Raw genomic sequence first — 27,881 nt, 5'->3', positions numbered from 1 at the left:
CGGCGCCTGCACCGCGACCCCCTGTATCCCCCCCCCCCCCCTCCAAAATAAAGGAGGCGGAGGCGTAAAGCTCTGTCTAGTATTTTATTAGATTTCGTTTCCAATATGCCTGTATTGGAAGATTGAGGAGACAAAAAAGGCACAAACTCACATTTAAAGAAACAACGAGATAATCTAACCCATTCTACAAAGTGTGTGTCGCCAAAGGAAAGAGCACGATGAACCCATCAGAACGCGTCGGGGAGGCCCAGCGGGGATGAACCCAGAGAGGTGCAGCGTGGGGGGCCAGCAAACCGGCTTGAGGCGAGGTACCTGCCTCTAGAGCCCCGAAACTCACCCAGCGTGGGTTGGAGAGAGAGAGGGGCGCACAGCACAACCATCGCCCCAGAACCGACAAACAGCCCGGCAAGAACCCCTCCGGCATGAGGGTGAGGGGTTCTTGCCAAAGCCGATGAAAGAGAGAGCACGGTAACGCTGCACGATCTTCGCTACGCTCACTAGCGGGAACCAAGCATTGAGACTGAAAGGTCTTCACAGGATTTGTCTAACCCAAGGCTGAGGGATGCTTTCACTTTGGATTACGCTGGAAGGAAAGAAAGCAAGGGGGGCCGTGAGGGGGGAAGTATTCAGGCTGGAGTTCCTGCAATATTTTTTTTTTCCCAGTTTTTCCACTAATCAGGAAAGCTTTCTGTAAAAGCTCTTACTCTGAAATCAGAGGATCAAAAAAGGATTGCACGGTGGAATGTTACAATCTGCTTCCATAGCGATTAGTGTCATCGGATAGAAAGCCTCTTGGATAACACAAATTGAAAGAACGAGTGTGCTATGTGTTTTCTCAGGTTGTCCTAAGTGTAAGAATCCCTCAAAACGTAACCAACAAACACAAACAGAAGTCAGTGCATAAATTCTCAATTAAAAATACTTTAAACTGAAAGAACTATAAGTGGGGCCTACACTCCTAGAAATCTTCTTGAATGGCTATAGAAGACGCCACGATACATCCTGGTCCCAAATAGCCTCGCAGATTAAAATGTAGTTTCTTTTTCTATTTTACAATAAATTTGTTTTACTTCTGCCTGGTGAGATTGATAAAAACCCCTCAAACCCCACCCCCACCCCGCAAAACCGTCTGAGGTCACTGAGAAGAGCCTGCCAGAGTTACTGGTACAATTCAGAGCTTATTGCACTTAGACATGAGTAAGGCAAAATAACAAACTAAAAATAAAGGGATAAACTGCCCCCTCCCCAGAAACCAAACGCCATCCTCTCCCTCCAGAGCATGCCTTGTCTTCCCTCGCACTGAAAACAGTTCAGATCCCAGCACATACTTGTTCCGCATGGCACGGGATCATTTCAGGATCTCCTGCTTCCAGGAATGTGAAGGGCTGAAGGAGTCGGATGTATTACGGAATGCCAAAAAGACTCCTCAAAAGTGGCGATACACCCACGACTGAGTTTGGCATTCAGTGTTTCACATTAGTACCGCCAAATACAGAAGGGGAAAATAAAGTGATTACTACTAGGAAAAAAAAAAAGAAAAATCAAACATTGGGCCTTAGGCATAAGTAAAGAAATTGGGTTTTTTTCCTCATAGATATTTAATAAAGCAGCATTTCTTTGATTCTGTTCTGCTTATTTGATTGTCTAAAGCTGATACCAACATAAGGATAATTACGGTAAGTTTTTATGTTCATTGAATAACCAGAGCTCTTTACATTGTTTATCAGTATCCTTTGAGATTTATGGTAACTGACAGATATCCTAGAAACCAACCACAGGTCTTTATAAGTTGCTTTTTTATATAGCATGAAAGGAGATATTTTAGTCAGTCTGGCAATGGGAAGAATATTATTGCTGAGCAGAACCAGCGATCCAGGCACCCAGATGTAATCAGAGACCAAGACTTGTACACCAACTTTTGCTACATCCCGATTTGTCCAGGGAGATCACATTATTATTAGTCAAAATCATTTCAGCTTTGCAAGTTATGGGAAGTCTCAGTAAATAAAGAACCAGGAAGTTGCAACACGTTAAGCAACTTTTCATAATGATTTTGTAGCTGAAGGACAACATAGCTACACGGGCCAAAGGGACCATGTACCACTGAATTGAAACTCAACAGTTAAGTGCTGAGGGCCCTAGCATGGGGACCCTGAATGCAGCTTCTGTGCAGTCTTTAATTCATGTGTGCTAAGACAGAACAAAGTAATGCTGTGCAGAAGCCACGTATCACGATTCATCACAGACCAAGAACTGTATCTGGCTACTCCTGATTATGTATTAAGATTACATGCCATTAAATGTCTTACCCTGGGAGCAAGGGTCAGAGCACAGCATTTTGTGGAATAGTTTTGCACTCTAAAATACCGACAGTTTCCCTCTCCAAATAGACATTCAAAGAATGGTGAAGGACTGGGCAGGAACAAAGGTGGCAGTTTATCCCAGTTGGAAAAAAAAAAAAAACAAAAGAGAAAACAAAAAAAAAAAAACCTAAGTCACCACATCACAAGACTATTTTAGCTAAAAATGTCACTTGGAAATCAAACAGGGCCACATGGAAATTGGTCTGAACACAATGAAAAAAAAGAGGGAGGAGTCGTAAATACAGCGATCTCTAAGTCACACGTCTCCAAGGAGCTACCTCCTTCATATACGTGCTAACATTGGAGTGCTTAGTACCAGACAGTCTATTTGCTCACAATATTAAGGGGCATCTAGAATTAGCTATGGGAGATTTAAAATCGCCTGCCGATTGGATATAGAAAGGCTTGATCCAGAGACGGTCCGTCAGTCAAGAGTGTGGATTCCCCGGGCCTTCCTGATGACTGTCTTGCAAACTGAAATGAAAAGAAAACAGGAAAACATTTTAGAAGCACTTTGGAAGAGCAGTGTGACAAAAGAAGTGTCAGACTGGGCCTTCAGAAAGCAAATGTGACGCACACTGTCACCAGCGCAGACAATGGCAGTACACCACTGCATCATTACATTTCAGCACTAATCCAGAGCAGAATTTCCGACATAGACTAAAAACAACAAACAGAAATTGCAATTTAAACGATCTAACAAGTCCAGAGGCTACAAATACAGTTGAGAAGACCACCAATTCATTTCTCTAAGAACTAGAGTAAATGTGAATGAAGACGAAACTAAAAAGGTTTAAGTTGCATTAAAAGATTAAAACATATCTATCAGAAGACATTCCCTCAACTTGGGAGGGAGTAACTTGAACTTCTCTACATAAATGGACAATCTTTTCTTCCTCCTTGCCTTCTTCCTTTCCTAATACTGCATCATATTTTTGTACAGTGTCTAAGAAAAATTCACCAAAACCAAACCCCAAACTGATTACATGATTTAACAGAATAAGGTTCAACGTTCTCAGCACTGCTTACACGTTATCATCCAGCATGCTGTCCAGAATACAGCCTGGGGATTTGGCCAGCTAAGGCAAATTCATATATGCTCTCCAGTATGATAGTCCCTCCCCTGCCAAGTTAGCATACTCATAGTGAAATAGGTGAAAACCAGTCAAAAGCTTTAAAATTGCCGTTGCTGTTTCTCCTGCAATGTGCAAGTGTTGCTTGAGGCCTTGACCCATTAGTAAATACTGTTAACAAGCAAGCAAGAAATACATTCCAAGCGTATTTGCAAGGAACTTTCAGTTTCCAAACGTATTCTGAGTATTTGCAGGACCAACTTATTCTTTCAGGACTGACAAAATTTCCTCTGCAAGTCATGGAAAGTAACACATGCATTACAGAAATAAGACTAGCAGTAAAGTCTACAAGATGTACTAACACATTTTTCTTACGCTTTTCACTGAGACATTTCTTTAGAACAGTTCTGAAACAAGACAGTAAACTCACTCGTCAACCTGTCAGTGAAACAAGTTCACTATAAAAACAATTAATACCACAGATTTGCCTGCCAGAAGCTATGAATAGAATCATTTCCTACCCAAATGTATTTTTTTTTCTCCTAAATAGAGCAATACAGTTTTGTCAAACTGTCTTGATACCTACAGTGCACAAGGAAGAAGTCATGTTAGTCATCTGCAGCCGTCATTCCTTTCAATGGATCTTTTTCTCTCATCTGAAAGAGGAAACGTTATTCAAGAACTGATTCTCACATGATGTCATCTCAAAATTTATTGATATGGAACATGTTAAGATACTTCCTTTACTTCCTTTATGCAAGACACTGGTTATATCCAAGCATCCCAAGTTAGTGTTTGTGAATATGCATATGCAGGCACCATTTTTGGTTAAGCTGTGGGTCTGCTAGGGATCTGGAACTATTATCCAAAGGGCAGAGTGTACATAAAACTGTGATGAAATATCCTGAGGCATGAAGGAAGAGAAGGGCGCAGGGCAGGACACAAGTCATGGAACAATGTTCTCATTATTACCAAGTTCATGTTTCTCACAGTAAGAACCCTGTTACAAACCTCCACTGCCTGCTTATACTACTTAGAGCTAAAAATCCTTTTACTGAACTGGTTTTTGGAAACTAAAGAGAACAAAAATGACCATTCAGCTTTGCATAAAAGTTAACAGAAGATATTAAAGCAGTAAACGAATCATTGCTACTCATACCCGCATTACCTGTGGTTCAATACATTTATTGGCCCAACAACAAACAGAAGTAGTCCATAATGACTAGAAGGAGATGCCAGCCCAACAGAGTCATAGCCAATCATTCAAACCACAAGCAGCATGACCTAAATAGCAGGAGGACAATACACACTATGCTATGACAATGCAGCAGTCTTTCCTCTCTCTGCTGTACTGGATAGAAACAGTTTCTCACACAACCCACACCTGCCCTGCTTTTCCACTGACCTCATCCAGCTGTCTCTTGGTCTCCTCCTCCATCCTACGAATGTCCTCCATAGTCAGATCAACCCACTTATCCAGCCAGCAAAAGAGCTGCCGATGGAAGTTTGTGAAGAGACGCTTTTCTTGCTGCAAAAGAAGGAGGAATAAAGCATACAAGCAAGCTTACTCATAGGGCAATTAATATGGATCTAACCGGATCATAACAATTTTCAGAGATGGGCACACTGAAGAACCAGCTCCCTCACCCACCTTTCTATATAGCTGCCACAACTGGAAACTGGAGCTAGCTATTTTTTTTTTTATTCTTTTAACAGAATATCTAGAGCCTTGAATCCCCAGATAATTTTTTTGTTTTCCAAGCCTAGATAGCAGCCTGCACAGTGCATTGAAAGAATTAGTGAATGCTTTGGTAATTTCCTTTGATTTGACAGTATTGTTCTGGCTGAATAAAGTACTCCAAGTTGGGTTTACTTACAGCATGATACTTGGCCTGAAGGTGCAGAAAAAAGCAGATGTAGAATAAAAGTATTTTTAAAGTAATCCTTGACTTGCTAAAAACTGGAGATTAGCAAGCGTAAAGGGTTGACATGCACCTATCTTGCTTTTTTTCTTTTGCAGTGACCTAAAAAAAGGCGTAGACTTGTTTTCCTCAGCTGAAAACCTTTCAGCAGAGATAACTAATGCGCGCAAGCTGCTTCAAGTTAGGAGCAATTTATTTCCGTTTTATAGGAGATAAGCTAGACAAAATCATTATACTAGACAGGGGCATACAATGCCTCTTGGAAAGTTCTCATTAAGGAAGGACACTTCAGTTTTACTAATTATGGTTTCACATCTGATAACTTGCTCTCATCAAAAGTAGCTCAACTACTTGGACACAAATGTGTAGCTGAAGAGATATTCACAGAGAGAAAGGGATTCAAGACTCTGCCTTGTTCAGGGCTCTTGTTATAGGTATTTGAAATCCTGCAGCAGCATGGTCATTCCCCTTTAGAGTTCTCTTTAGATTATATCACCAAAGAATTGCTTTTGCAGAAGCAGCACTGCAGTTTATAAATATTAACCACTGAGAAATCCCCATGATCTGAAGTCACAGGCATTTTGTGAACATGGCATTGCCTGGAAAATTGCATGTACATATTCTGAGGTCTAGCATCCTACTGCAGTTTCTGGGTTATGAACTCTGCCACAGAAAAAGCTCCTTTCAGGATTCCAATTACTCATGTTTTAAGTTCATGAAATTTCCCATCATCTGCTTATTTTTTAACATAGTTTTTTCAAGCACCAGACTAGGAGAGTAAAACATGACAAGCTCTACAACTTGTAGAAAGAGCCTCAGCCGATTCGGATCAGATAACTGAAGCCGTAGCTATCTCTCCACAAAAACATGTCTTGCCCCGACCAGAATAACTGTAGTATACACGCATCATCTCATCATTCACAGATCAGCCATCAAATGACTGTAATTCTCAGGCTGATCTATTAAACAAAGCAAAAGAGCCACTTCACCTTCATATACTATAGTGAAAACAGTTCAAAGCCAATTCACAGAACAATTAGCCAGCCTTGCCCTTCGATTGACAGCAAATCAAATCCAACTTAACTGATGGCAGTAGCAGGCAGAGGCCTTGACTGTATTGCCTGAGGTGACACGACTGGGTTTCAAGTTATTATCTCCAGGCAGGATACACCATTAGAAGAAGCTGAGGTGCTAAAGCAGATGGAGGTGAAACATGCCTCATTCCCACATCTGTCCCCAAACAGCTCACTTACCTTCTGTATAAAGTTCTCAACTTTATTTTGCAGACCCCACCACTTGAACTTGACTGTTACCAGTTTGTAAGCACACATGTATGGACAATCTGTCTGTTTCCCCAGTTCCTTCTGCAAAGACACAAAAATATTAACATCAGGACTCAGGTCAAATGTCTCCAGGAAAGCAGCTCCTTCAGTCATAATTATGAAGTCTTTCCACAATTCCTCACAATCAGCTTGCATCCTTACACCTTGCTTATCTTGTCTCGACAAGTTTTGTCACATCTTTGCTGATCCCTTTTCCACGGTATTTAAGAATATGATTAAAACAGACCCTAGTTTCCTCCATAGGTGACCTTCCTTTCATTTTAAGAATGGACCATTCCTTCCTCTCCTTTGTTCTCCATTTTTTCTTCCATTAAATTTGTGTCTTTCGGTATCTTCACTGTTATGCTAGGGCTACTTAGTTTCCTTAAAAGTCTTTTGACAAAGTCTCTATCTAAAACATTTTGGAAACAGATTATATCATCTGAGTCATCCACATCATTATCAAGCCTTAGAGAAAACTCCACAAGGTTTGTAAGGGAGACTTTCCTGCTTCCTTTTACAGGAGCCACACATACTCTTTCCAAGTGGATCATAACAACCCCAGTTTCTAAGTTTGCCTGCCAGAGATCAGACTTGCACTCTTGTAGCTCCTCCAATCACATCAGGGCCCCTTTTAAAGACTGGTATCACATTTGCACTTGTAGAGTCTTCAGATTCCAAGGATTTAAGTGAAAGGTTAAGCACTGCTGCTCATAACTCAGGTATTTAATCCTTGAATTCTCTTGGGTGAATCCTTGGGCTGAACACCAGACAGCTCTGGTGATTTCTTGGAACTCATTCTATCTATTTGTACCAAACTCTTCCACTTCCTTTAACTTCGGAACAGATCACCAGCTGAGTTCTGTATTTCCTCCTGCAGAAGTGAACCCAATGTTTTACATCTATATCTGTGGCTCCAAACCCCAGTATCTATACCTCAGTCATGCAAGCTGATACAGTTCCTGAACACATGCAATACACACCTTCCAGTTGGGACCTAGAGGTCCACGTCCAGTCTTCACAGATTTAAATTTTGCTGGGTCTTCTTCTGCCTTGTAATCCTATTGGATAGACACACAAGATTAAATAGAAATTATTCTACTGTTACCCAGCTGCTCACTGTCACAGAGGATTTATTTTTCTGGTTGGCAAAGACTAACCTCTAATTGCCTTCTCAAGAGCTACTGTTTTCAGACTTCAACATTACGTCAGGCACTCTTCAAGGAAACATATTTCTCCCCCCTGTGCTATGTCCTAGACCTAAGTGAAGAAGTGGTAACAAACTGGTATGACCTTTGTAAGGACTCCTTTGGGTTAAGACTATCAGAAAATCTGTAAACGCTCAGGGTAGATTTCCTGTAACTACTCGTTCTTTGGGAGCTAACCGCTGCTGCTGCAGAAAATAGCTCTGCTCTCTGGAGTTGTGGTGTCTAGTATTTTTCACAGCACTGTATCAGTATGATGCTCACATACTGCACACTAGAAAACAAGTACCATCAAACTTCCAGTACCACCAAAAAGAAAGTCATTATTTATGCCCCCTATTGCACAGCAAATGATTTGCAGCATTCCCTTCCTGCATCTTGCATTACAATTGAGGTGTGTACTTTACTCCTACTCCCAGTTCAATTAAAATGAAAACAAACTCAAATCACCATCAGTTCATTGCCAAAAGTGATCAATTGGTAGCATCTTCTTCCGGAGTCTTCTGCTCCAGGTGAATTCTCCTTGCTCTCCAACAGCATTTAATTCAGAGTAGTTTGTATTTGCAGATACAGCTTATTCCTTGCCTAACTGATTGGAATCAGTTGCTACTCATGTTCTAACAACTCATCTTTATTGGAAAGAAAGGCTAAAATAAGTACTACTCTGTTTTAATACCCAAGGTTAAGTTTGAGAACTTAAATTAGCCATATTTGAATAGTATCAGAAATACTAAGTGAGGAAACTTAAACAACATTCCATTTTTATATAGTTGAGGTTTTTTTTCCAGTAGAGAAACATCTTTTAGTTTCTTACAAGGGCTCCCACATGAGGGAGTTCTGACCCACCTACCATACCTTGGGAAGTACTTGACTCCGATCAGCAATGTCTATATAAATAGCTTCTACATTCTTCCATACATCTGGCTCCAGTTTATGAACCTGCAGTGAAAGTACAAGACTAATGTAACTGATTCAACTACAGAACACTCCCATTCTAAGACAGTAAAAAAAAAAAACAGATGGAGATGCAGACATTCAGTGTCCCCCTCCACGCACAGAGAGGACACACCACAGTAAAAACACAATACGAGATCTTCTAAAGAAGCAAAGGTGCTCATGCTGGACAAGCCTCTGGGGGACAATTTTCTCCAGCGTGTATGAGAAGCCAATGGGAGGGAATTTCTGCCTTGCTAATGCGATAAGCATTTTAAATCCAGGAACACAGTGAATAGACAGTTCCACACAGCAATTCTCTAATCTACCACAGAAAGCAGCACTGTGACATTAAAGAGATGAGTAAAATACACCACAGAAGTACTTACATTCTCTTGTGTTCCAAGATCTGATTTATGCCAGGTTTCAATTTTGATCAGGAAGTCATCCTTCATATACTCATTCTGTCATCAAAATAAAGCTTCTTGTTATTCTTTGGATATATAACTTGTCATCTTATTAGTTAGATAAGCAGTAGAAAAGTCAACTCAAAGAATTATGACTTGATTTGGGTTTGACTTAGGGAACTTCAGAATTATCTGTAAACACATCATTGCTTTTAAAAAAAAATTCTGATCACTAAATACATAAGATGAAATAAATCACAAGCTGCTCACTGAAAAAAAAACACAAGTTCCATCATTTTAGTGAAATGTGTGGAATTTATCAACAGCTTTTTCTTTAAAGGACAACATCAGCCACTCTATTTAGAGTTTAGAAGGGGTAACATAAGTTAACTAGGCAAAAATTGCCTTTTCAAAGAGATTATTGAACTAGCGCTGAGTACGTGTTTGGATGCAGCTCTTCAAATGAACAACATTAAACTGATGTGTTGAGAGCTTTTGACACTGGAAAGGGAAGGGACAAGCAGCACAGTTCTGTAAGCAAAAAACTTTCCATTTCTCGCTATTACTGTGAGTAGAAAAGGACTTCTAAAGGTAACCCTATCCTCCCCTCAAGGGAGTAGAAACAAAAGCACAAGCCAGTGAAACACTCGGCATGTAAAAAGGAAATATCAAATTCAGAAGACAGCTTACTCAAAGGGATATCATGGTATGAGCTAACTTTCTTTTAATCAGTTTATCTAGGCAATGGTGCATTCTCGTGTGTAAAGCTGAGCACTGCTGCAGTAAAGAAAGATCTGTCCCTAGTTACAAAGTTCATCTATATGATCTTACAATGACAAAAGCTAAAGTGCCTTTAGCTCAGGCTAAGGAGCTTCTTATACCTAGAACACTTCATTTCAGATATTACACATGCTTCCATAGATCATCAGTAAAAACAATACTTACTGTAATAACTGGTCCAAGAAATCAACACATGAAAAGAAAGAGATACAGTGCTTTAGTGAAAAAAGAATGTACAGCAACCATCGCCCTCCTCCCCCATCCGCAAAACTGGGACAACTTCAGCTTCCCAGGGGGCTGCTGATACTACTGAGGAAAAAAAAACCCTAGAAGTCCATAAAAAACAGCTAACTTCACCCTCTTCTCCCTTGGAAATTCTCAGACTTGGAGAAACGCAGAGGAGCAGCAATTAATTATGTACTGCCACTTCTGCTCTCTGGACTCCAGCCAGCTGGATGAGAAGATGGAATAAGTATGTTCAGCTGACGGCATTTTACCAATCCTTTCTCAGCTTGCAGATAAGAAACCTCTCGGTAGTTCTGAAGCAAACACATGCTGGATTTCAGGCCAGTGCGGAGCTCATCGCTCCCGCATGCAGTAACCAGACCCTCTGCATCTCTACTGCTCATGGTAACTAAACTCCCTGGATAGTAAGGCTCAATTATTCAACACAGAAAAACAATTAAAGATCCTGTAACAGTCAGCATCTCTTCTACCTGAGCCACAGTATGTTAGTGGTTCTACTTTAAGAATAAGAACGTCTGAAGCTAGAGTTGAACTTTGTTGGTTTGTTCTGAAGTTCAAAATGAGGGCTTTACTAAGAAGCAATTCTGTTTTAAAGGTTCTAATACAATTTGTGAGTGTCCAACCCAACCCCCTGCAGACAGTACCATTCCTTATTGCCTGTCACGCGCACCCAGCCACCTTAATTGCCTGCTGCTGGGCCCTGGACCACTCTAAAACCCTAACAATTTGAAAATCGCTTTTTACAGCAATTTACAGAAGACTAATTATTTAGACTGACATTTTGAGGTGGAGGAAGAGAATAAGCAAGCAGAGCTGAGGCTAATTTTCAAAAGGCTGCATATAATCTCAAAGAACATTTCATTATTTCTGCACGGAGGAGTTTCTTCCTGCTCGTCCACACAAAATACTGAATAAACCAGCAGTAATTATAAACCAGAGCTTCCCACCTTCCCATGACAAACTGCTTTTCCATAACTATGCACCATGACTATGCAGCTGCTTTAAAACAGGTTTCTTCACCTTCCTAATTTCTTCTCTGTGGGGAAGACTCCTCATTTGTAAAGCAAACAAATTAATCTCTTTAGAAATGTCCATTAAAACTGAGACGCTCAGCTTGCTACAAATTATGGCCTGCACTTCAGGCATTACAGCAGCAACTCCTACACATCTCAGCTGCAGTTATATCTTCTCAATTTCTTGACATTTGGCCACCGGCATCTCATGCTAACACCCAGAAGAGCGGAATACACATCAAATTGCTTCTCTAAAAACATTTAAGCAACATTAATATTAAATCAGACTGCAGAAAAGAACCAAGAACACTGCTCTCCTTGGCACCAGCCCACGGTTGTAACTATTAGGCAATCCTCACTTCATTTTTACTGTAGAAGTTGTAAATGCGTACAACAACAATCTCAGTTACAGTTCATGCTCTCAAAGGGGCAAAGCAAGGCTTCCATTCTAAGTACATAAAAACAACATATTACAGCAGAAACAAGCATGCAGAATTGCGGGAAATTATAAGCTAGGCATTTAAGTTCCCTCAATCTTCATTACTTCTTTGCTAATGGTATATAATATGCATACTGAAGTAATAATTGAGCTTTTCAGAGGAGATATAGGGAAATGTAAGAAGGGTAATCTCATATAATTTTTTTTTTAAAAAGCACAATTAACTAAAAGTACTGCTTTGTTCAAACTTAAAAGGCTCTACGTGATAGCTGATACACAAGTAGTTGTGCTCCAGAGAGCAGCACGCTAATAGCACCTTGGTAGAGGAGGGCATAGGCAGAAGCACCACTAACTCCTACACAGTCAAAGCAGGTTTAGTTCTTTCTGTGTCTCGGGCTCTTAAGTTTCAGACTCTGGTGAGAGGACTGAAAGCCAGATTGGCATTTTATGTTGCACAAAGGTTCACACGAGGCCAAGTCTTCTCATGTACGACCAAAATATCCCAGTGTGTCCCAAAGTAAAAGGGTAATGCACATGGCAGCCTAAACCACAGACATGGGTTCTTCCCTCCTGCCCAGTACAAGCAAGTGAAGGTTGCAGCAACTTTTCTGAGCTTTTCCTGATTCGTGTCAGGCTGGCAGATTCTCTAAACAGATTTGTCAGCCTCCGCATAAAAACTGCCTTCTGCTCCAACCCCCACAACAAAGCACTTTCTATCTCATATTATATTGGTGTTTATTACAGTTGAGAGGATTTTTTTTTTTTAATGTTATCAATTCTAGCATACCAAAATCTGAAATTTTGTTGACTGTGCTGGAAAGTCTTGTACTTGATTCTAGTATCACATTTTTTTTTCCACTGAAGTGTGTAATTGAAGGATAAGCAGCTAAGAGTGAGAAAACAAGCTAACTCCACACCTTTGTTTCAGGTATTGTTGGAGAAGAAAAAGAGGAGGATCCAGCTATGCATTACATCTAACAAAGCCTACTGGAGTCAACTTAGACAGATCTGCTTCCAAAATTTAAAGAATTAAAGAACTGTTTTAATTTAAACCAGTTCAGCACACTTAACATGGAAATAAACTAGACACTAGCTAATTTAAGTAATATGCAGCAGGAAAACTGCATAAAAATGAGAAAGATAGATTGTAAAAAACTTCATTTCAGCATCTGGAATTATATGACACACACACACAAAAAAAAAAACCAAACAACCCCACACTTATTCTGCAGTTGATGATGACAGTATCTGAATTTTGTATTTGAAATACCCATTCCACTAGACTGCTGCATGTAACTTCACGTACTGAAGTAATGTTATCCTCCCCCACTGCAAAGCTTTTTCCTTCTTTTAAAACATTTCATTTAAAATTCTCAAGTAAATTGTTGAAAAATAAATTTTTCTACATTGGGTTTCAAGAACAGTTGGAATGTTTAAGTTTACAGTTCCCATAGCAACTGTACCACTACCAAAGAGCAGAAAGTGTATCCTTCAAAGATACAAACAGCATAAAATACAGCCAAAAATAGGATGTCAGTTTGGAGGCAAAGTCAAATTTGCAGTTCCTACAGCAACAAAGACCAGAAAAACAGTAGTGGTTAAACATTGTGGCTCATGACTTCAGTGAGTAAATAAGATACTAAACAGTCCCATAGAAAATGAGTTTGATGTTATTCCACCACTTTGCACAGCTTCCAGAGCCCACCCCACAGTTTACAGGTAGATTCACTCGACACTTGTTGGATGAGATTTGGATATCTGTGTCAAGCCCCCAGTGCAGTAGCAACCGTAGCACCACCTGTCCAGCCTTCACTAACATTGGATCCTGCAAATGAGCAAATATCAATCGCACGACACTGCTACTCCTGTCAAACTGCACCAAGCAACAGGCAGTCAACATCTTTCCTGTTCCCATCTTGCATCTTCCTTTTTTTTTTCCCCACCAGGCTATGCTGCGCTTGAGTACATAAAATCCTCCCTGATACATTCATTTCACTAGTGTTACAAATCTATTCCTTTAGTAGGACTGACATCCATTTCTTGATCTGCTCTTCTCCACTGTCATTCATTAGCAGCACATCAGAAAGGGCATTTCTTTTAACTCCACAGCACTGTATTTTGCTTTTCCTCACTACACAGAAAGGGCTTAGAGAACAGAAATCTAAGGTAAGAGCTGAAACAGCTTCCCTTCTGGTTGCCTCCTTTCTTATCCCCTCCTAACCTCCCTCACCGCCCCCAAGAAACCCAAAAGCCGGCAATCCACACTTCTTCCCCGTGCACTCACCAGTTCTGCAGTAAGGATAGGCATTCCATGCTTTTTCATGTATATTCAGAGCTCCTTCAGGGGCCAGCATTCTCACAAATGTTGGCACTTTGCTGCAGAATTTGGAAACAGGAAGGCAGGCATTGATAAGAACTACATGTAACGAGAGCTACGGCCCAGACACTCTGAGACGGGCAGGCTATCACCTGAAATGCAGACACTAGAGACTTGCACATGTGCACACTGGTGGAATTGGTGGGGTCTCCCCATCCCCAGGACGATGATTTCTAGAGACTGACAAATTGGACAGGTTAATCTAAGCCTTCTTTATATAATGAAAGGGAGAAAAAAAAGGAAGAGAGGAAAAAAAAAAAAGAGGCTGAAAACAGATTGAAATCTAGGAGGCATTTGTTCTTCAGTCAAATTCAAACATCAATATACTGCGTAATGGGATCATGCTTGCTTTGAAAAGCTGAGAGTCAGATTTTCTTGGGACAACAGCCACACTTACAGGGGCAGATAGGTGTACCAGTGATGCTCACTTCCAGCTGTACCATGTGCTAGCCACTGTTATACTCCTGTCTTACCTCCGTGTCGTTCAGCCTTTACATAATCTGTGATTTACAGAGCTGCTGCAACCCTATTGTGTCTTCCTCTAGTTCCTCTTGCCCGAGGAACCTTGCTTAACTTGGGGAATAAAATGCTTCACGTACCTCTGTAAGTGGTAGATCTTGTGTGTGTACTGCCCACGCTCTCCATCTCTTTCATAGGGTTCATTCACCAGGACCTCCACTCCTTCACCTCCACCAGTTTCATTTTTACTGGCTTCTGCCACAGAATACAGCTGTCCCACTTGATACTAGAGAAGTTAAAGATACATTATTGTGACAGCTACAAATTAGCAGAAGTTACAATAATTTTACCCGAAGCAGCCAAGGATAAATTTATTACCTGGGGAGAAGGCAGAGAAAAGGACATGCACTTGTATGTCCACATAAGCAGCTCATTTAATTTCAATTTGACACAGAAAGCTTGAGCGGTAGTTAGGAGGAAAGCCCTGCCAATAGGATAGTTACCTTTGACCCTTAAATCTCAAGCCTCAAACCAACACAGATTCAGGAGAAAATAAAACAGATTAAAGGAATGTCAGGACAGCATTTAAAGAAAACACAGACGACCTCAGGCATTCAGTAGCAAAATCCATTGGTTTTCAATCTTTTTGGCACACAGGTGTCCCAATTGTTCAGGTCAAATGGAGAATAACGCATTGCCAGTCCTAAATTAATAAGCATACAGTACTTTATCCAGAAGAATCCTAAAGAACTTCCCATGAGGTTTTTTGACACAATAGCAGAGCAGGAAGGAAAGAGGGAAGAATTGCAGAAAGGAGACAGAAGATAAAAGGTATTTGCACCACCTCATTTAAGTGCTCTGAGAACCGTACTTGCAGATGTGCACAGCTTAGGAGCCCATTAGAGTCAAAGATGAGCGCTCCCCAAGCGCTGTTCAAAACAACTAAATGATAAGCTTGAAGTAAAGAGGGTATTTGCATCAGTGGCTTTCCAATGAAATGCTGCTGCCTCTTAAGGTTGAATATACTGAAATTACCCTTCCTGGCCTTTATGATAAGGCCTACTAACATGCATAAACCTCTCTTGCCAAAATTGACATTATGATCAGATCAGGTCATTTCTATTGACCAAACACCCGTTTCCCTTCCGAACCCACTTCAAACTCTGTTCTGTCAGGTCCTCTACAACCAAACCTTTTCATCCTTCTCAACTGTCTTCATCCAACCCCAAATTATGTTTACTTCCACATTATTAAATCCATTCCGAAAACTTTTTTAAATGAAATAATTTAACCAACTAGTGCCCCAGATGACCAGCTGATCCACGCTGTCACTGCTTCCTCTACTATTTTTCCTGCTATCGCTGGTTTGGGTTGGGTTTTTTTCTGTATCACACTTCCTCTTAGTCACAAGCATTAAACCACTAACAGGGAGTACACAGAATTTCAACATACCGTGAAATTCTTACCTTAAGATAACTTTTCAATCTCTTACAGACACTCACTTGGCAGCATTATTTGCCAGGAATCACTCAAACTACTTGATACTATACAAGCTCTTTCATAAGAAGCGTGCCCAAACGTTTCACAGGGAAGAGCAGAGGAAAATCAAGAACAGGAACAAACCAGAACATTCTTCTCTGCAGAAGATGTAAAGACTAATACACTCTTGCCTCTGGTAGCTAAAAAAGAGGATGCAGAGCTCAAAAGAAATATGATCAAATGAAGAAAATTCACACAGGCCTCTTTGAGATGAACTTAGATGAGCAGACAAGGTTTGAGGACAAAGAAGCAAAAGCACTAAGTCAAAAGGAAGCATTCAAACTTAACAGAGTTAAGTTTTCAGAACTGGAAGTGAGCAAATCAGCAACTGTTGCCAAAGGCAGTACAGAAAGACAAGGTAAACCACAAAGTGTTAGGCATCAGAAGTGCAACGATTTAAAGAAAAAAAAATCCAAGAAAACTCCAACACATAACTACAAAGCAATGGAACACTGTTTAGGCCTTCTTCATTTTTCCCCAGCGTAGGGCTGTGCTTCAGAATCAAGAATAGGACTTACCACTCCCTACATTGAAACTCAGGCTGGAAAAGCGTCATGCTGCTCAGAGCTGACAACTCAGAAATACCTCACCGGGCTGGTACATCTTCAGCAATGAAGGCAGATTTCTACAGTGGTTAAATTTTGTTGTCAAAGCATCCAAAATAAAATCAGTACCCAAGCTCTACGGTGTTTTGTACCATCTGGTGCTAACAAAAACTTTGTTTCCCATAAAACATTTATTCCTATTGGAAAAGTAGTAGATGGTAAATCAAAGTAATGAGGCTAGATGTCCTGGCCTCAGTTAATCCGGGGCAGGGCAAAAAGCATACCAGAGGGATTTAAACAAGCACTCTATACAGTCTCAAGTTCAACACACAGGGATATGAAGTAAGCCTGACTACCTGCTAGACTATCCCTGAAAACAAAACAAAGCAAGCAGCCATCCAGCAGAAGTAATCTGTAAGAAAAGCAATCTACAGACCACTTTCAAGCTAAGAGCAACAGCTCTGCTGGATCTCTCCAGAAGGTACTGGCCCAGGTTATACAAGGACCCCTCACTTGGCTGGACAGTTCCTGCACTGTCACCAGCAGATTGGGTTTCAGTCTGGATTTTGGGCTGCAATACAACTCTCTGCCTTCTGACATTTCATACTCTACACTGCTTTCCTTAGGACTCTCTGCAGATGACCCATACAAAACAACATATACTCAGACATACTCACCTCCCTCCAGAAGAGAAAAACATGAGAGTTGTGAAATCTTAGAGGCAAGTTGATTTAGCAGAGTAGGAGCCACAGGTACACTCATAAAGACAGCTTATCATCAGTTTGGCAACTACAGCATTAGAGGGGAGGACTGAATGGCTTTGCTTTGCAGCAAGTCTCAAGACAGATCTCCAGGGGCACAAACTAATTCCTCTTAGTAACAGTCTCTCATTCATTCCTTCTCCCTTTTAAATACGTGGGTCAAAGTTCACACACTAAGAAGATAAGCCCTTTGGTTTGGCATCTTCATCATTTAATCTTCCCTGTAATTTCTGAGCCTTTAATCGCATTGATAAAAGAGGAAAAGGCCCAAATAAAACCATCCCAATGAACAAATCCCACAGCATCTGCCTACAAAAGTTGACAGAAAAACAAGTTCTAGCTCCATGATGTCCAAAGCGTCAGACAGATCTATCCCTGCAGACCTGAGAGCTCCGAAAAACCATGTTCTCTTCTGCAAGAAGTCATCCCTCTTGATCTGTGTCCTAACATCTCTAATACAGCTGACAGTATACCTTCATTACATCAGATTTCTTTCAGAAGGCCTGATCTCACTGTAGCCATCTTCAAGAACAGCTATTTTCCTGAAAGCAGCTTTGAACACAATTAATAAATAAGAATCCTTTGTGTTTGGCAAGCTCCTTCCCATGTGAGAGGAACAAAGAGGCAGCACAGAATGTGTACACACAGCTCTAATCCATACCAGCATTTCAAAGTGGCAGCTGGCAGGACACCCACACAGCCGCAGAAGTCCGCGCTCTCGAAGTTGGCACTGTGCAACGTGATGTTGGTCAGAGTACAAGAGTAAAGTTTAGCACCTAAGATACAAGTGTTTTTTTTTCTTTTTGCTCTCTGCAGCGCAACAATGTATAAAACAACACAGGAGCTTCCAGGCTGTCTTTAGGCAGGATCACATTTTGGCACTGTCTGCTACAGTCTAACTCCTACTTCCTAGTCTTCAAGTTTTAGTCATGACCAGGGCTTCTGCTCCACGGTTTTGTTCCCATCTTAGCAGTTATTTGGCTAACTATTCAGCACTGATTTTTTTTTTATTCATCGAGTCACATCTCTCCAGTGCCTTCCTGACCACTGGTTTTCTCTTGAATTCCTTACTATGAGTTAAGCTCCATTTGCTAGGGGTGAGGGGACTGAACACAGAATCCCTGTTGTATCATAGAACGACAAGACGACTCCCTCAGCCCTATTACAATGCCTCAAAGTCACAATTTATTTCATTCTCTATCTTACGCATTGGCATCAGACTTTGGCAGCAATTTACATGCTGAAGGAGTGAACTCGTAAGTCTTTTGAGAAAAAATTCCCCATATTAAAGTGAAATCAGAGGTCCCCTTGCTAACCAGACAACAGCTACACAGTCAAGAGCCACAACAAGTCTCCAGAGCCCTATTTAATAGTTTGTGCACAAGGAAATCCTTGAAAGCAATGAAGTTGTAACAGCTGTTTCGTAGTACAGACAGCAGTGTAGTAACCAAGTGATGCACAGATGTGTCAGCATCTTTCCACACAAGTGGGATGAAACAATCATAAACTTAAAGCAGTAGTCATCCATTGAGTCAATGCTGGAAATAACCTTTCTTCTTAAGCATTCCTTTAAAACTACCACATCACATAAGTACACACGCAAAGCTAAGTGAACTTAAGAATTCTTCCCGCTTAGGGAACTCTATCCTGAAACCTGGCCTCTCATATGAGAACCGCCAGACCTTGAAAAGGGGCATCATTCAAGGGACATGGTGACAACATGCAAGTCTGGGGAGAAATTAAGTTTGGTTAAGTTGGCGGTCTATCCACAATCCATTAAGGTGTTCTCTATAGTATTTTCATTCCTTTTCGTCTAACAATGTTTATTTGCTTTTCACTTTGAGTAGCCTTTTCAGTAGGTTACTCAACTCTCTGGAACTCCTCTGACCCAGAGGAGAGGAATACACCTTCTGAAACAGATGACCCCAGAGCACCCTCAGACAAGGAGGTGGCTAGAGACCGACAGATTTACATACTGCCTGAAAACTCAATTTTCCACATAGACAGCCTACGCACAAGGCTCAAACATGCCTGGCATTAAACAGCCAGCCAGAGAGGGAAAAGAGCATAGCAAGGGACTCACTTTAACTGGATGAGGGTTAATCCTAGTATCAGAGAACTCAGAAAAACCCTGTGCTGGGTTCTATCCAGTCTAACACCCTCAAAAAACCAATCTGTACACTGATGCTATGACTTGCTCTTTACACGGCTTATATCACTATGAGGCAGGGCTCCTGTTATTCACGCTAAGGTCTTCTGATTATTGAGTTCTGGAGTACTTTACTGTTTACCCATAGCTTTCTCTAAAGTGCAAGTTTGCATCCTTTGCTTACTTGCTAAAGCTTATCACGTTAGTCCTTTCTTTGTCAAGGCCTTCCCCCACACAAGCAGCGCTCAGGCACAACAAGAGATCCAAACATACCTACTCTGATACTTTAGTTGAACTTCTGTTAAAACTGCTTGAAACAGATTCATGCAGAAAGCATATAAGCTACAGGTAAGGAGTAAGCAACAGAGATTTTTGGCATTAACAGTCTCATTCTTGCACCAACAGAGTTCATAGACCTAAAACCACCCTCTGATCAGAAATCTAGGCTGTCAGCATGTGATGCCTGCCACAGCAGATCAATCCACAGGAACAAGGAACTCGGCTTAGATGTTGCTTTTCTTTTACTAGCCAGCCTCATGGCTGCAGGAAGACAAGTTCTAACCTGTGTTCTGTCAAAGTGTAGCAAGTTATAAAAGGAATATGCTTAAAACAGTGCTGCCATGATCCGGCTCACTACTGTCTATGCTACAGCAGCTGCTGTATTCAGGGGAAAGAAAAATGAACAAGAGTGCTGTTATCACAGCTCTCCCTAAGAGTCAGAACAAGCCCTTGATCAGAGCTCACAGACTGAAGGCCAAGGATAACAAGAAAAACATACACCGAGAAGAAGGAATCTATAGACTCAGTCACTCAATCTTTTCAATTTCTTATCTGCTTTGTTAGTATGAACATAAAAAAAAAAAAAAACAAACAAACCAACCCATAAACATTTATATGGTCAGAGTCTCTGGAAAGTGCTGTTCAGTGCAGAAGGGAAGAAGGAAAGGTAAGCTGCAACTCTCAGAGAACACAGCAGGGAATCAGCCACAGATTCTGCACAACTACTCCATGGCCAGTTGGTGATCAAAATCATCATCTCCATTATAAACTACATTTCTTCTCTCAATTAGAGCTTTACCTAAGCAAAAAGAAAGTTTTCTTTCTGCAAGAGCTAGAGAAGACAGGTCTTAAAGAGTCCTAGGAAAGATATACAGAGTCTTTCTTTTGCTATACCATCCCCAGAAATCAGAAGAAATTGTCGCTGTTTGTCTAAGAATTTGAAACAAAAGAGTTGCAGCAAAACACAGTTTAAAGGGCAATTTAAATTTGTACTAAAGCTTCCTCTTCATGTTAAAAAAAATAAATAAGAACAACAGTATTAATCAAAAGGAAATTGTGGTTTAGAACAGTCTGACAAGTCAAGATTTGTAATCAACACATCTGAAAGTACTTTATAGGAGAGAGTATCAGTACCCTCAGGCTTAAAGAAATTCAATTATTTGCTCAAAATGATGGTGAATGAGTAACAGCACACAGGGGTCCTGAAGACAGGTATATCCTTCTCTTGCCTTTTCCAGTTTTTGTTCATACAAACTGCTTTGATCACAAGTTTATTTACAGTCCTAAAGAAAGGAAGCAACAAGAAAAGGACTTACCTCCTCCACAGACACAGGCAGGATAACACGGCTGAAAGGGAATACAGAAACAGAAAGTTAACAAATATCCCTGCAGCCGCAAAATTTACATGATACATTCCTCACAGCCATGGCTACACAGCTCTCCTCTCCCCCTAGTATTCCAGCATCCACCCAGTGCTAGCATCCCTACTGCTTTCTCTTTACTCCCAAGACTACTTATATAACAGCCTCAAAGAGAATTAATACATGATATAGCATAATTGCAATCCTGTACTAGGAACGTGTAATTCTCACAGAGCCTTACTGGTAATACCTCACCAGCCGAAAAAAAATCTATATAGCATCAAAACAGTTCTGTGTTCCTTCTCACTACATCCTTCCAACAGTCGCATCTTATTTCTTGTGAAGTTGTTGTAGAGCATTGCTATGTGCTTCAACAATTTTGCAGAGATGTGTGATAGTCACAAGCTATTGCAAGATTTGTTTATATGTCCTATCCAGTAGGAAAAACACTAAACAGAAGACTACAGGGAAGGCTCAGAGCTGACTGCGAAGGAAGCTGTTGCCGTTTCTATACGAGTCACTTTTTTCACATTGTGGTTTCCTGAATGCCTCTTAGAATCAAATGACTGGACTACAGAGCAAAAACTGCCAGAAGTTACACTGAGATTTTTTTTTTTTTAAAAAAAGACAAGAATAAAACTAAATTTAAACTCGATAAAAATGCATGCATGTTAAGGCCTTTAAAAATACTACATCCGTCTCCAAAACTAGGTTTATAGTTGACCTCTGCGTTCAGTCAGGATGATGTTGAAAAAAGGAACCAAAGCAAGATACAGATATGAAATGGATACAGCTATTATGGGTCAAAGAATTCCCAGTTCTTTGGGAATTAGTCCCAAATAAATGAGGATACAATGGGATCAATAAAAAGTCCTATTTATTATTAAACTGATTTTTAAAAAGCAATACTGCTGAAATTGAATTTTTTTTTTCTACGCTAGAGGAATGTTACCAGGAAGACACCACAAGAACAAACTGTATGAGGGGCAAAAGTTTACAGATTATGCAAGATTACTTATGATAGCAACATTTTATGCTGGCTGCAAAGTACTGCAGAAAGAGCTACTGAGAACTGCAGATGAAGTTCAGTGTCAATAAAAGCAGAATAATGCATTTTAGGCACTTGTTTTCCCAAAACACATGGGGTTTATGAGCCTCAAATTAGCTATCGCCAACAAATATATTGGTGTCCTTACAGAAAAGCATCTGGAAACATCAGCTCAGCAGCAGTTCAAAAGTAAACAGATCATCAGAAATTGAAATGTCATAGCTACAGACACACAGAGACTGTTATGCCACCATAATCTCATGCATCATCATCTTGAATCCTGCATATAGTTCTGGTCACTTTATCTCCAAGAGGACACAGAAGAAGTGAATGAAGGCAAAAAAGATGACTGGAAAGGGGGAAAAGCTTCTGTGTGAGAAAAAAAAAAAGTAGTTATATGAGGCTTTTCAGCTTGGAAGAAAAAACAGCTAAAGCATTAAGATATGGTAGAACATTAGTCATGAATGGTGTGAAAAAGTGAATGAAGAAGAAACAATGACTATGTCTGACAAGAGAACAACTCAGGAAAGAATAAGAATCATTAGGCAGCAAGTTTAAAACCAATCAAACGTACTTCTTTATATCATGCATACTTAAGTTGTGAGATTCCTTGCCAAACACAGGAAGTATAAGTAATTTTAAAATGGGATTTGATCAATTCCTGGAAGTCCATATGCCACTTACTGATAGGCTATACTGAACAAGAATAATTCTACTCACTGTTTATGTATCCTTTCCTAAAAACATCTGCTAGAAGGCAAGATGGAAGAGGACCTTTGGTCCAATTCAGTATAATATTCCTTACATAAGGGAGAACAAAAACCAGAAAATGGATTTCCACAGGAAGACCATGCCATCAAGCATGACATTAGGTTAGTTAACTGGATAAAACCGCAGTAAGAATGAAAAGAGGGATAGCATGATAAATAATGGTGAAAGACAAAGAAATAGGGAAGAAACAATGGCTTTGGAATGGAGTTCAGACATTTTTCTTTAGAAAACCTGGTGTAAAAAAATTGATCTAAGCTAATAAATTTCCATTCAGGAAACTGGAAGACGCTAGATCTAAATATTATCTCAGGGTTCAATGTTTATGAACAGAGAAACAGAAACACAAGAAAGTTAAACAGTTTACAATTTGTCTAGCCTAGCAAACCAAGAATGCGGGGGATGACTAACACTTATAGGTAGTCAAGTGATAAAGAAGGAGGAGGGACAACTACTCAAGACGATCCAGAGGGAAAGCTTTGCAGGAGCAGCAACGGGAACAAAGACTCCTAACTTTGGGACAGAACTTGATCAACTTATGAGAAATGATACGATGTGGTCGCCTGCCAGATCAAAGGCGTGAAAATGATTAACAACATTTAAGATCCGTCCTAGATGAAAATCTGCCTCAAACGACAGCAAAGGGAAGTACAGCTGCAGAGAAGGTCAGTGTCATCATCGTCACTTCACAGGAAAAGGAAGTGAGTCTCTACACTCTGATTCTCCTCAAGGTCTTCCAATCCAGTTTAAATCAAAGTAAGGAGAGTAAGCAAGACCTCAACCAGCATTTACAAACCCTGGAGTCAAAAACAAAAAACAAAAAAACAACAACAACAACAAAAAAAAACCCACAAAACCAAACAATCAAACAAACAAATCCCATACAGCTTATCTGTAGCATGGGCAGTTAAAAATGAAAGATAACTCTGAAAGACTGATAGGACATCAAATGAAAACACTAAAGCTATCACTGCATTACCATCAGTACCAGAAGTTCTAAAGAAAAGATGATACGGATTGTCTGACAATAAAAGATGTGACATCAGGTTTTTGTTATATTGCTCTATTTCTGTAGTGTCTCCCAAAATACCTACAAAGCACCTAATAATACCCCTTTGATTTAACAGGGAGGATTTCACGAGGGGTCACAGAGACGGAAGAATAATCTGCCTAGATGACACAGTTACAGCTCATACATTTTTACCACCTCCACTGGGTAGGCAGTAAGGTACCTGTATGCAGTGGTAGGGCAACCAGAACTAATAAAACAACAATAGCAAAGTACTTCAAATCTCCAGGTCACACACACAAAAAAAAGTAGTTTCTATATACCTTAAACAACTGCTTCCTGGAACACGAGATTTAGTAAAAAATAAAACCAAAACCATCTCAAATAGCATGTAAAACAGGCAACTTTCACACACAACATCAAGGAAGATTTGTACCAGAACCAGTACTGTGACACAACTCAGAATGCGCAACTGTTAGAGCTACTTGGGAACCTCAAGAAGTGAAAAATAAATGCTCATTTCTCAAGTACAGTAGCAACCTTGACTGTCCTTAGAGCCACATACATCTTAATAAAAACACAAAGAAGGGAAGAAAAGAAACAGGACAATATAGCTAATTACAAGGCTTAAAAGGTTTGGTGACCCTTCTGAAAATAGAAACGGAAGCCTGTAAAAAGAAATGTAGTAATTCTGGTCTTTCAACCTTTATTCTTAACATTTACACTTCACATTTTGTTTCTGGAACAGGCAGTGTGAAAGACCAGTAGATATGTTGATTAGGTGAGTTAAATGATAATACCAAGTAAAATGACTTTTGGAAGTGATGCTGCTCATCAAAATGATGTTTTCATACTCTCAGAAATCTGAAAATTCAAAGTATATATATGTTGCCATCTTTATGAGATGCCACGTAGGTAGCATAGCTCACCAGCAAGTGAGCTTTACTGCAGTACAGGGCAAGAGAACGTAAGCAGAAGCATGAAAAAGATACATGAACGCGAATAGAAATAAACCAGACAGGTGGTGTAAGAGGAAAAGCACATTAACCAAGTAAATTAATAGGAAAATATCAATGCAACAGATGTTACAGAAGAACAAGTTAATTATCTTTTCATGCACTTGAAACGAAGCACTTAGCCCAGGTTTCTGTCTGCTATCCTGTTTAACACTAACAGTGCCTCTATGTTACAAAGACCAGCTCCGCTGCTCCTGTTAAATTCTACACCCCTATTGCTGGATAAAAATAGCAAGGGTCTAAGGATTGGTGAAAAAAAAAAAAACAAGCTAGTCAAGATTAAAGGCAACTACAAGGATCAGCACAACCCTCAACATAGTTTTACTATTTAAATCCACACTGTGGTCTATGATCTGGCAAAGTAATTGTTATAAGGAGGACACTGTCACGTAGGTAAATGTGTCTAAGAGAAGACCTGAAAACCCACTTTAGCATTGGGATCACAGCTATCTTCTATAAGAGGGGAAAAAAAAAGGCAAGAAAAAAAAAGGAAAAAAAAAAAAAAGCGCCTCTTCCATCAGCCAAAAGAAGTTTAAAAGGAAGGAATGTGCTTAACTTAAGAATGCACTTAAGTTAACCTTAAGAATTCAGGAAAGAAATATGTGCGGTCGTACGCAGAGCTCGAAAACACCTAGCCAAAGTGCACCGGGCCAAAAGAGCCCAGCACGCCAGCAAAAGCACAAAGCAGCCAAAGGAAGGACTGCGAGAAGCGAGGTGACCACACAGTCACACACGGGCACGCTCAGGACAGACCGTCCAGCCCGTTTTCCACCCCTTCTTCCCCACCACGGGGCAGGACAAACCGCAGCCGCCTCAGCGACAGCGGAGAGCTCCAAGGCGAGGTTTCCACATCAAAAACTACGCGGGAGCTGCCTTCTTTCCGGCACGTTAATTCTGTCGGAGTCTCTAGTGTGAGGTTACCCAGCTAAAGGAGAGGAGGGGGGTCGGGACCAGGCTCCCAACGAGAAGCGGGGCAAGGTGCCGCTGCCTCCTTCGGAAACCGCTGTGAGCTGACCCGGCGCCTCCCGGCACCGCCAAGGCCCTCGGCGCCATCAACCCCCCCGCTTCCCGGGCCACCGGGAACACCAACACCAACACCCCCCCCCCCCCCCCCCCCCCCATCACAGCGCGGAGCCGGCGGCGAGGACAAGGCCATGGGGGGCACGAAGCGGGCCGCCCGGCCGGGCACCGGAGAGCCGCAGAGGGGGGACCGGCCCAAGCGGAGGGGACCGCTGGCACCGCCGGCCCCCGGGCCGCCCCCACGTCGCCGCCGCCGCCGCCGCCGTGACCTTCACTCCCGCCCCCAACCGGCGCCGCGGCCCTCACACAGCGCTCCCCCCTCCCTCTCCGCGGCCCGATGCCGGCCGCAGTGCGGGGCAAAGCCAGGCCGCCCCCTCGCCACTGGTCACCGCGCCAGGCCCGGCCGAGCGCCGGCGGGAGCGGCCGGAGGTGACCGGGGCGCAGCCGGAGGGCTGAGCGGGACCGGGGGTGGAAGGAGGGGGAAAGCTCCCCGCACTCACTATTCCTTGATGAGCACCATGGCGGCGCCTCCCGCCCGGCCGGCCCCGCTGAAGGTGACAGGCGCCTCCCGGCCGCTCCGCTGGACCGCGCCGCACCGGGACGGGGCGGGAGGGGAGGGGAGGGGAGGGGGGGGGGAACCGGAGCGGCGGGAGCAGGGGCGGGGCGTTTCTGCGGCAACGGCTGCGTCACGGCGCCACGCAGGCGTCCTTACCTCAGCAGCGCGCGGGCGGGAGGGCGCGCGGGGCTGTTGACCGGCGGGGTGCGGGCGCGAGAGCTTCCCGCCTTCCGCGCGCTTCCCGCCGCTGCCCAGCTCTAACACCCGCCCGCGGCCTCCTCGGGGGGCCGGGGCACCTTCGGGCCGCCGCTAAAAACCCCTCTTTTTTTCGGGAAATGGGGGATGGAGGGCTGGCGAACGACGCGGGTGTTAACCCAGATAGCTAGGGGGCTGGTGAAGGCTGCAGTCAGGTAGGGTAAGTGTTCTGGGAACGGGGCTCCACCTTGTTTCCAAGTGCTTCATTTTCAGTGCTAAATCCAAGCAGCAGGCACCGCAGCTGTACTTGGCATTAATAATAATTCCAGATACTCATTAAAGACAAGTGCAAAAAGCCCTTTTATGGGACCTTTACTCAATTTAAAAAAAAAAAAAAAAAAACGCTAAAGAGCACTAGTTTTACTGCTTTGTCCCTGGAATCACAGATGAAGGACTGTCTTTATTTGATTGGAAAAATAAAACGCCATACATTTAGCATCACCAAGCTCAAGCATGGATAACCAAGACGTGCGGCTTTGCACCTCTTCCGTAGCATTCCCCCCCCAAGGCCACAGTTGTTCATCTTTCATTATTCACTCTATAACTGAGCCTCTCTCTTTCTTAACCTGCTGTCTACATTTAAAAGAAGATCTATTAATGTTTTCTCAGAGATTAATTAAAATCTGTCTGTTAGCTCCTACCCTACAGAAGAAAGAGTCAAGGAAACATTCAACAGGCAGCTAAGCAATGTGGCAGAGGACACTGTGTAAAGCATTCGTTTTTACATAGTCTCATTAGGAACCAAGCAATACCTTTATTTAGTTTTCCTTTTCAGACTGAACACATGATTAAATTAATACATTTATTTTTAGATAGTACTGCAAGAACGCACATCACCTTACAAACACAGAGAAGATGACACAGGCCTGCCCCAAGGAGCTTACAATTCAATTTGGACAAACACTACAAAATTTTTTTGTGTGTGAACGGGAGCAGGTGCGGGGCAGCTGATGCTGCCAAGTTAAAAAGAGATGGGCTTTCTGGAAAAGGAGGATTGTCCCAGGAATAAAAAGCGAGTGACAGAGGGTCAGGCACA

The 27,881-nt window shown here is 41.8% G+C and overlaps 1 protein-coding gene across 1 annotated transcript; it reads right to left on the bottom strand.

The window, feature by feature from the left end:
- Positions 1-70: 70 nt before the first annotated feature.
- PITPNA (phosphatidylinositol transfer protein alpha) lies at positions 71-26,654 on the bottom strand. Its single transcript, XM_086763248.1, has 12 exons — positions 26,535-26,654; positions 21,129-21,159; positions 14,680-14,825; positions 13,984-14,079; positions 11,416-11,419; positions 9,208-9,282; positions 8,741-8,824; positions 7,664-7,741; positions 6,612-6,722; positions 4,842-4,964; positions 4,023-4,092; positions 71-2,837 (listed from the first exon to the last, which is right to left on the bottom strand). Exons 1-11 carry the CDS (start codon positions 26,552-26,554, stop codon positions 4,045-4,047), a joined length of 816 nt encoding a protein of 271 aa, XP_086619374.1. The 5' UTR covers positions 26,555-26,654; the 3' UTR covers positions 71-2,837; positions 4,023-4,044.
- Positions 26,655-27,881: the final 1,227 nt, after the last annotated feature.

Source organism: Chlamydotis macqueenii, chromosome 19 (genome assembly GCF_036417535.1).
Source record: "Chlamydotis macqueenii isolate bChlMac1 chromosome 19, bChlMac1.mat, whole genome shotgun sequence".
Taxonomy (NCBI): Eukaryota; Metazoa; Chordata; class Aves; order Otidiformes; family Otididae; genus Chlamydotis; species Chlamydotis macqueenii.
Note: the sequence above shows the minus strand (reverse complement) of the source record. Positions and strands in the feature narration are given on the sequence as shown.

What these genes read in the sequence shown, in the direction of transcription:
- PITPNA (XM_086763248.1), bottom strand. Translation starts at nt 26,554, where the DNA reads ATGGTGCTCATCAAGGAATA. An exon ending in AAGATCTACCACTTACAGAG is followed by an intron (nt 14,080 to 14,679) that starts GTACGTGAAGCA and finishes CAAATTCTGCAG; the next exon opens with CAAAGTGCCAACATTTGTGA. An exon ending in GGAGTCAAGTACTTCCCAAG is followed by an intron (nt 7,742 to 8,740) that starts GTATGGTAGGTG and finishes TCTATCCAATAG; the next exon opens with GATTACAAGGCAGAAGAAGA.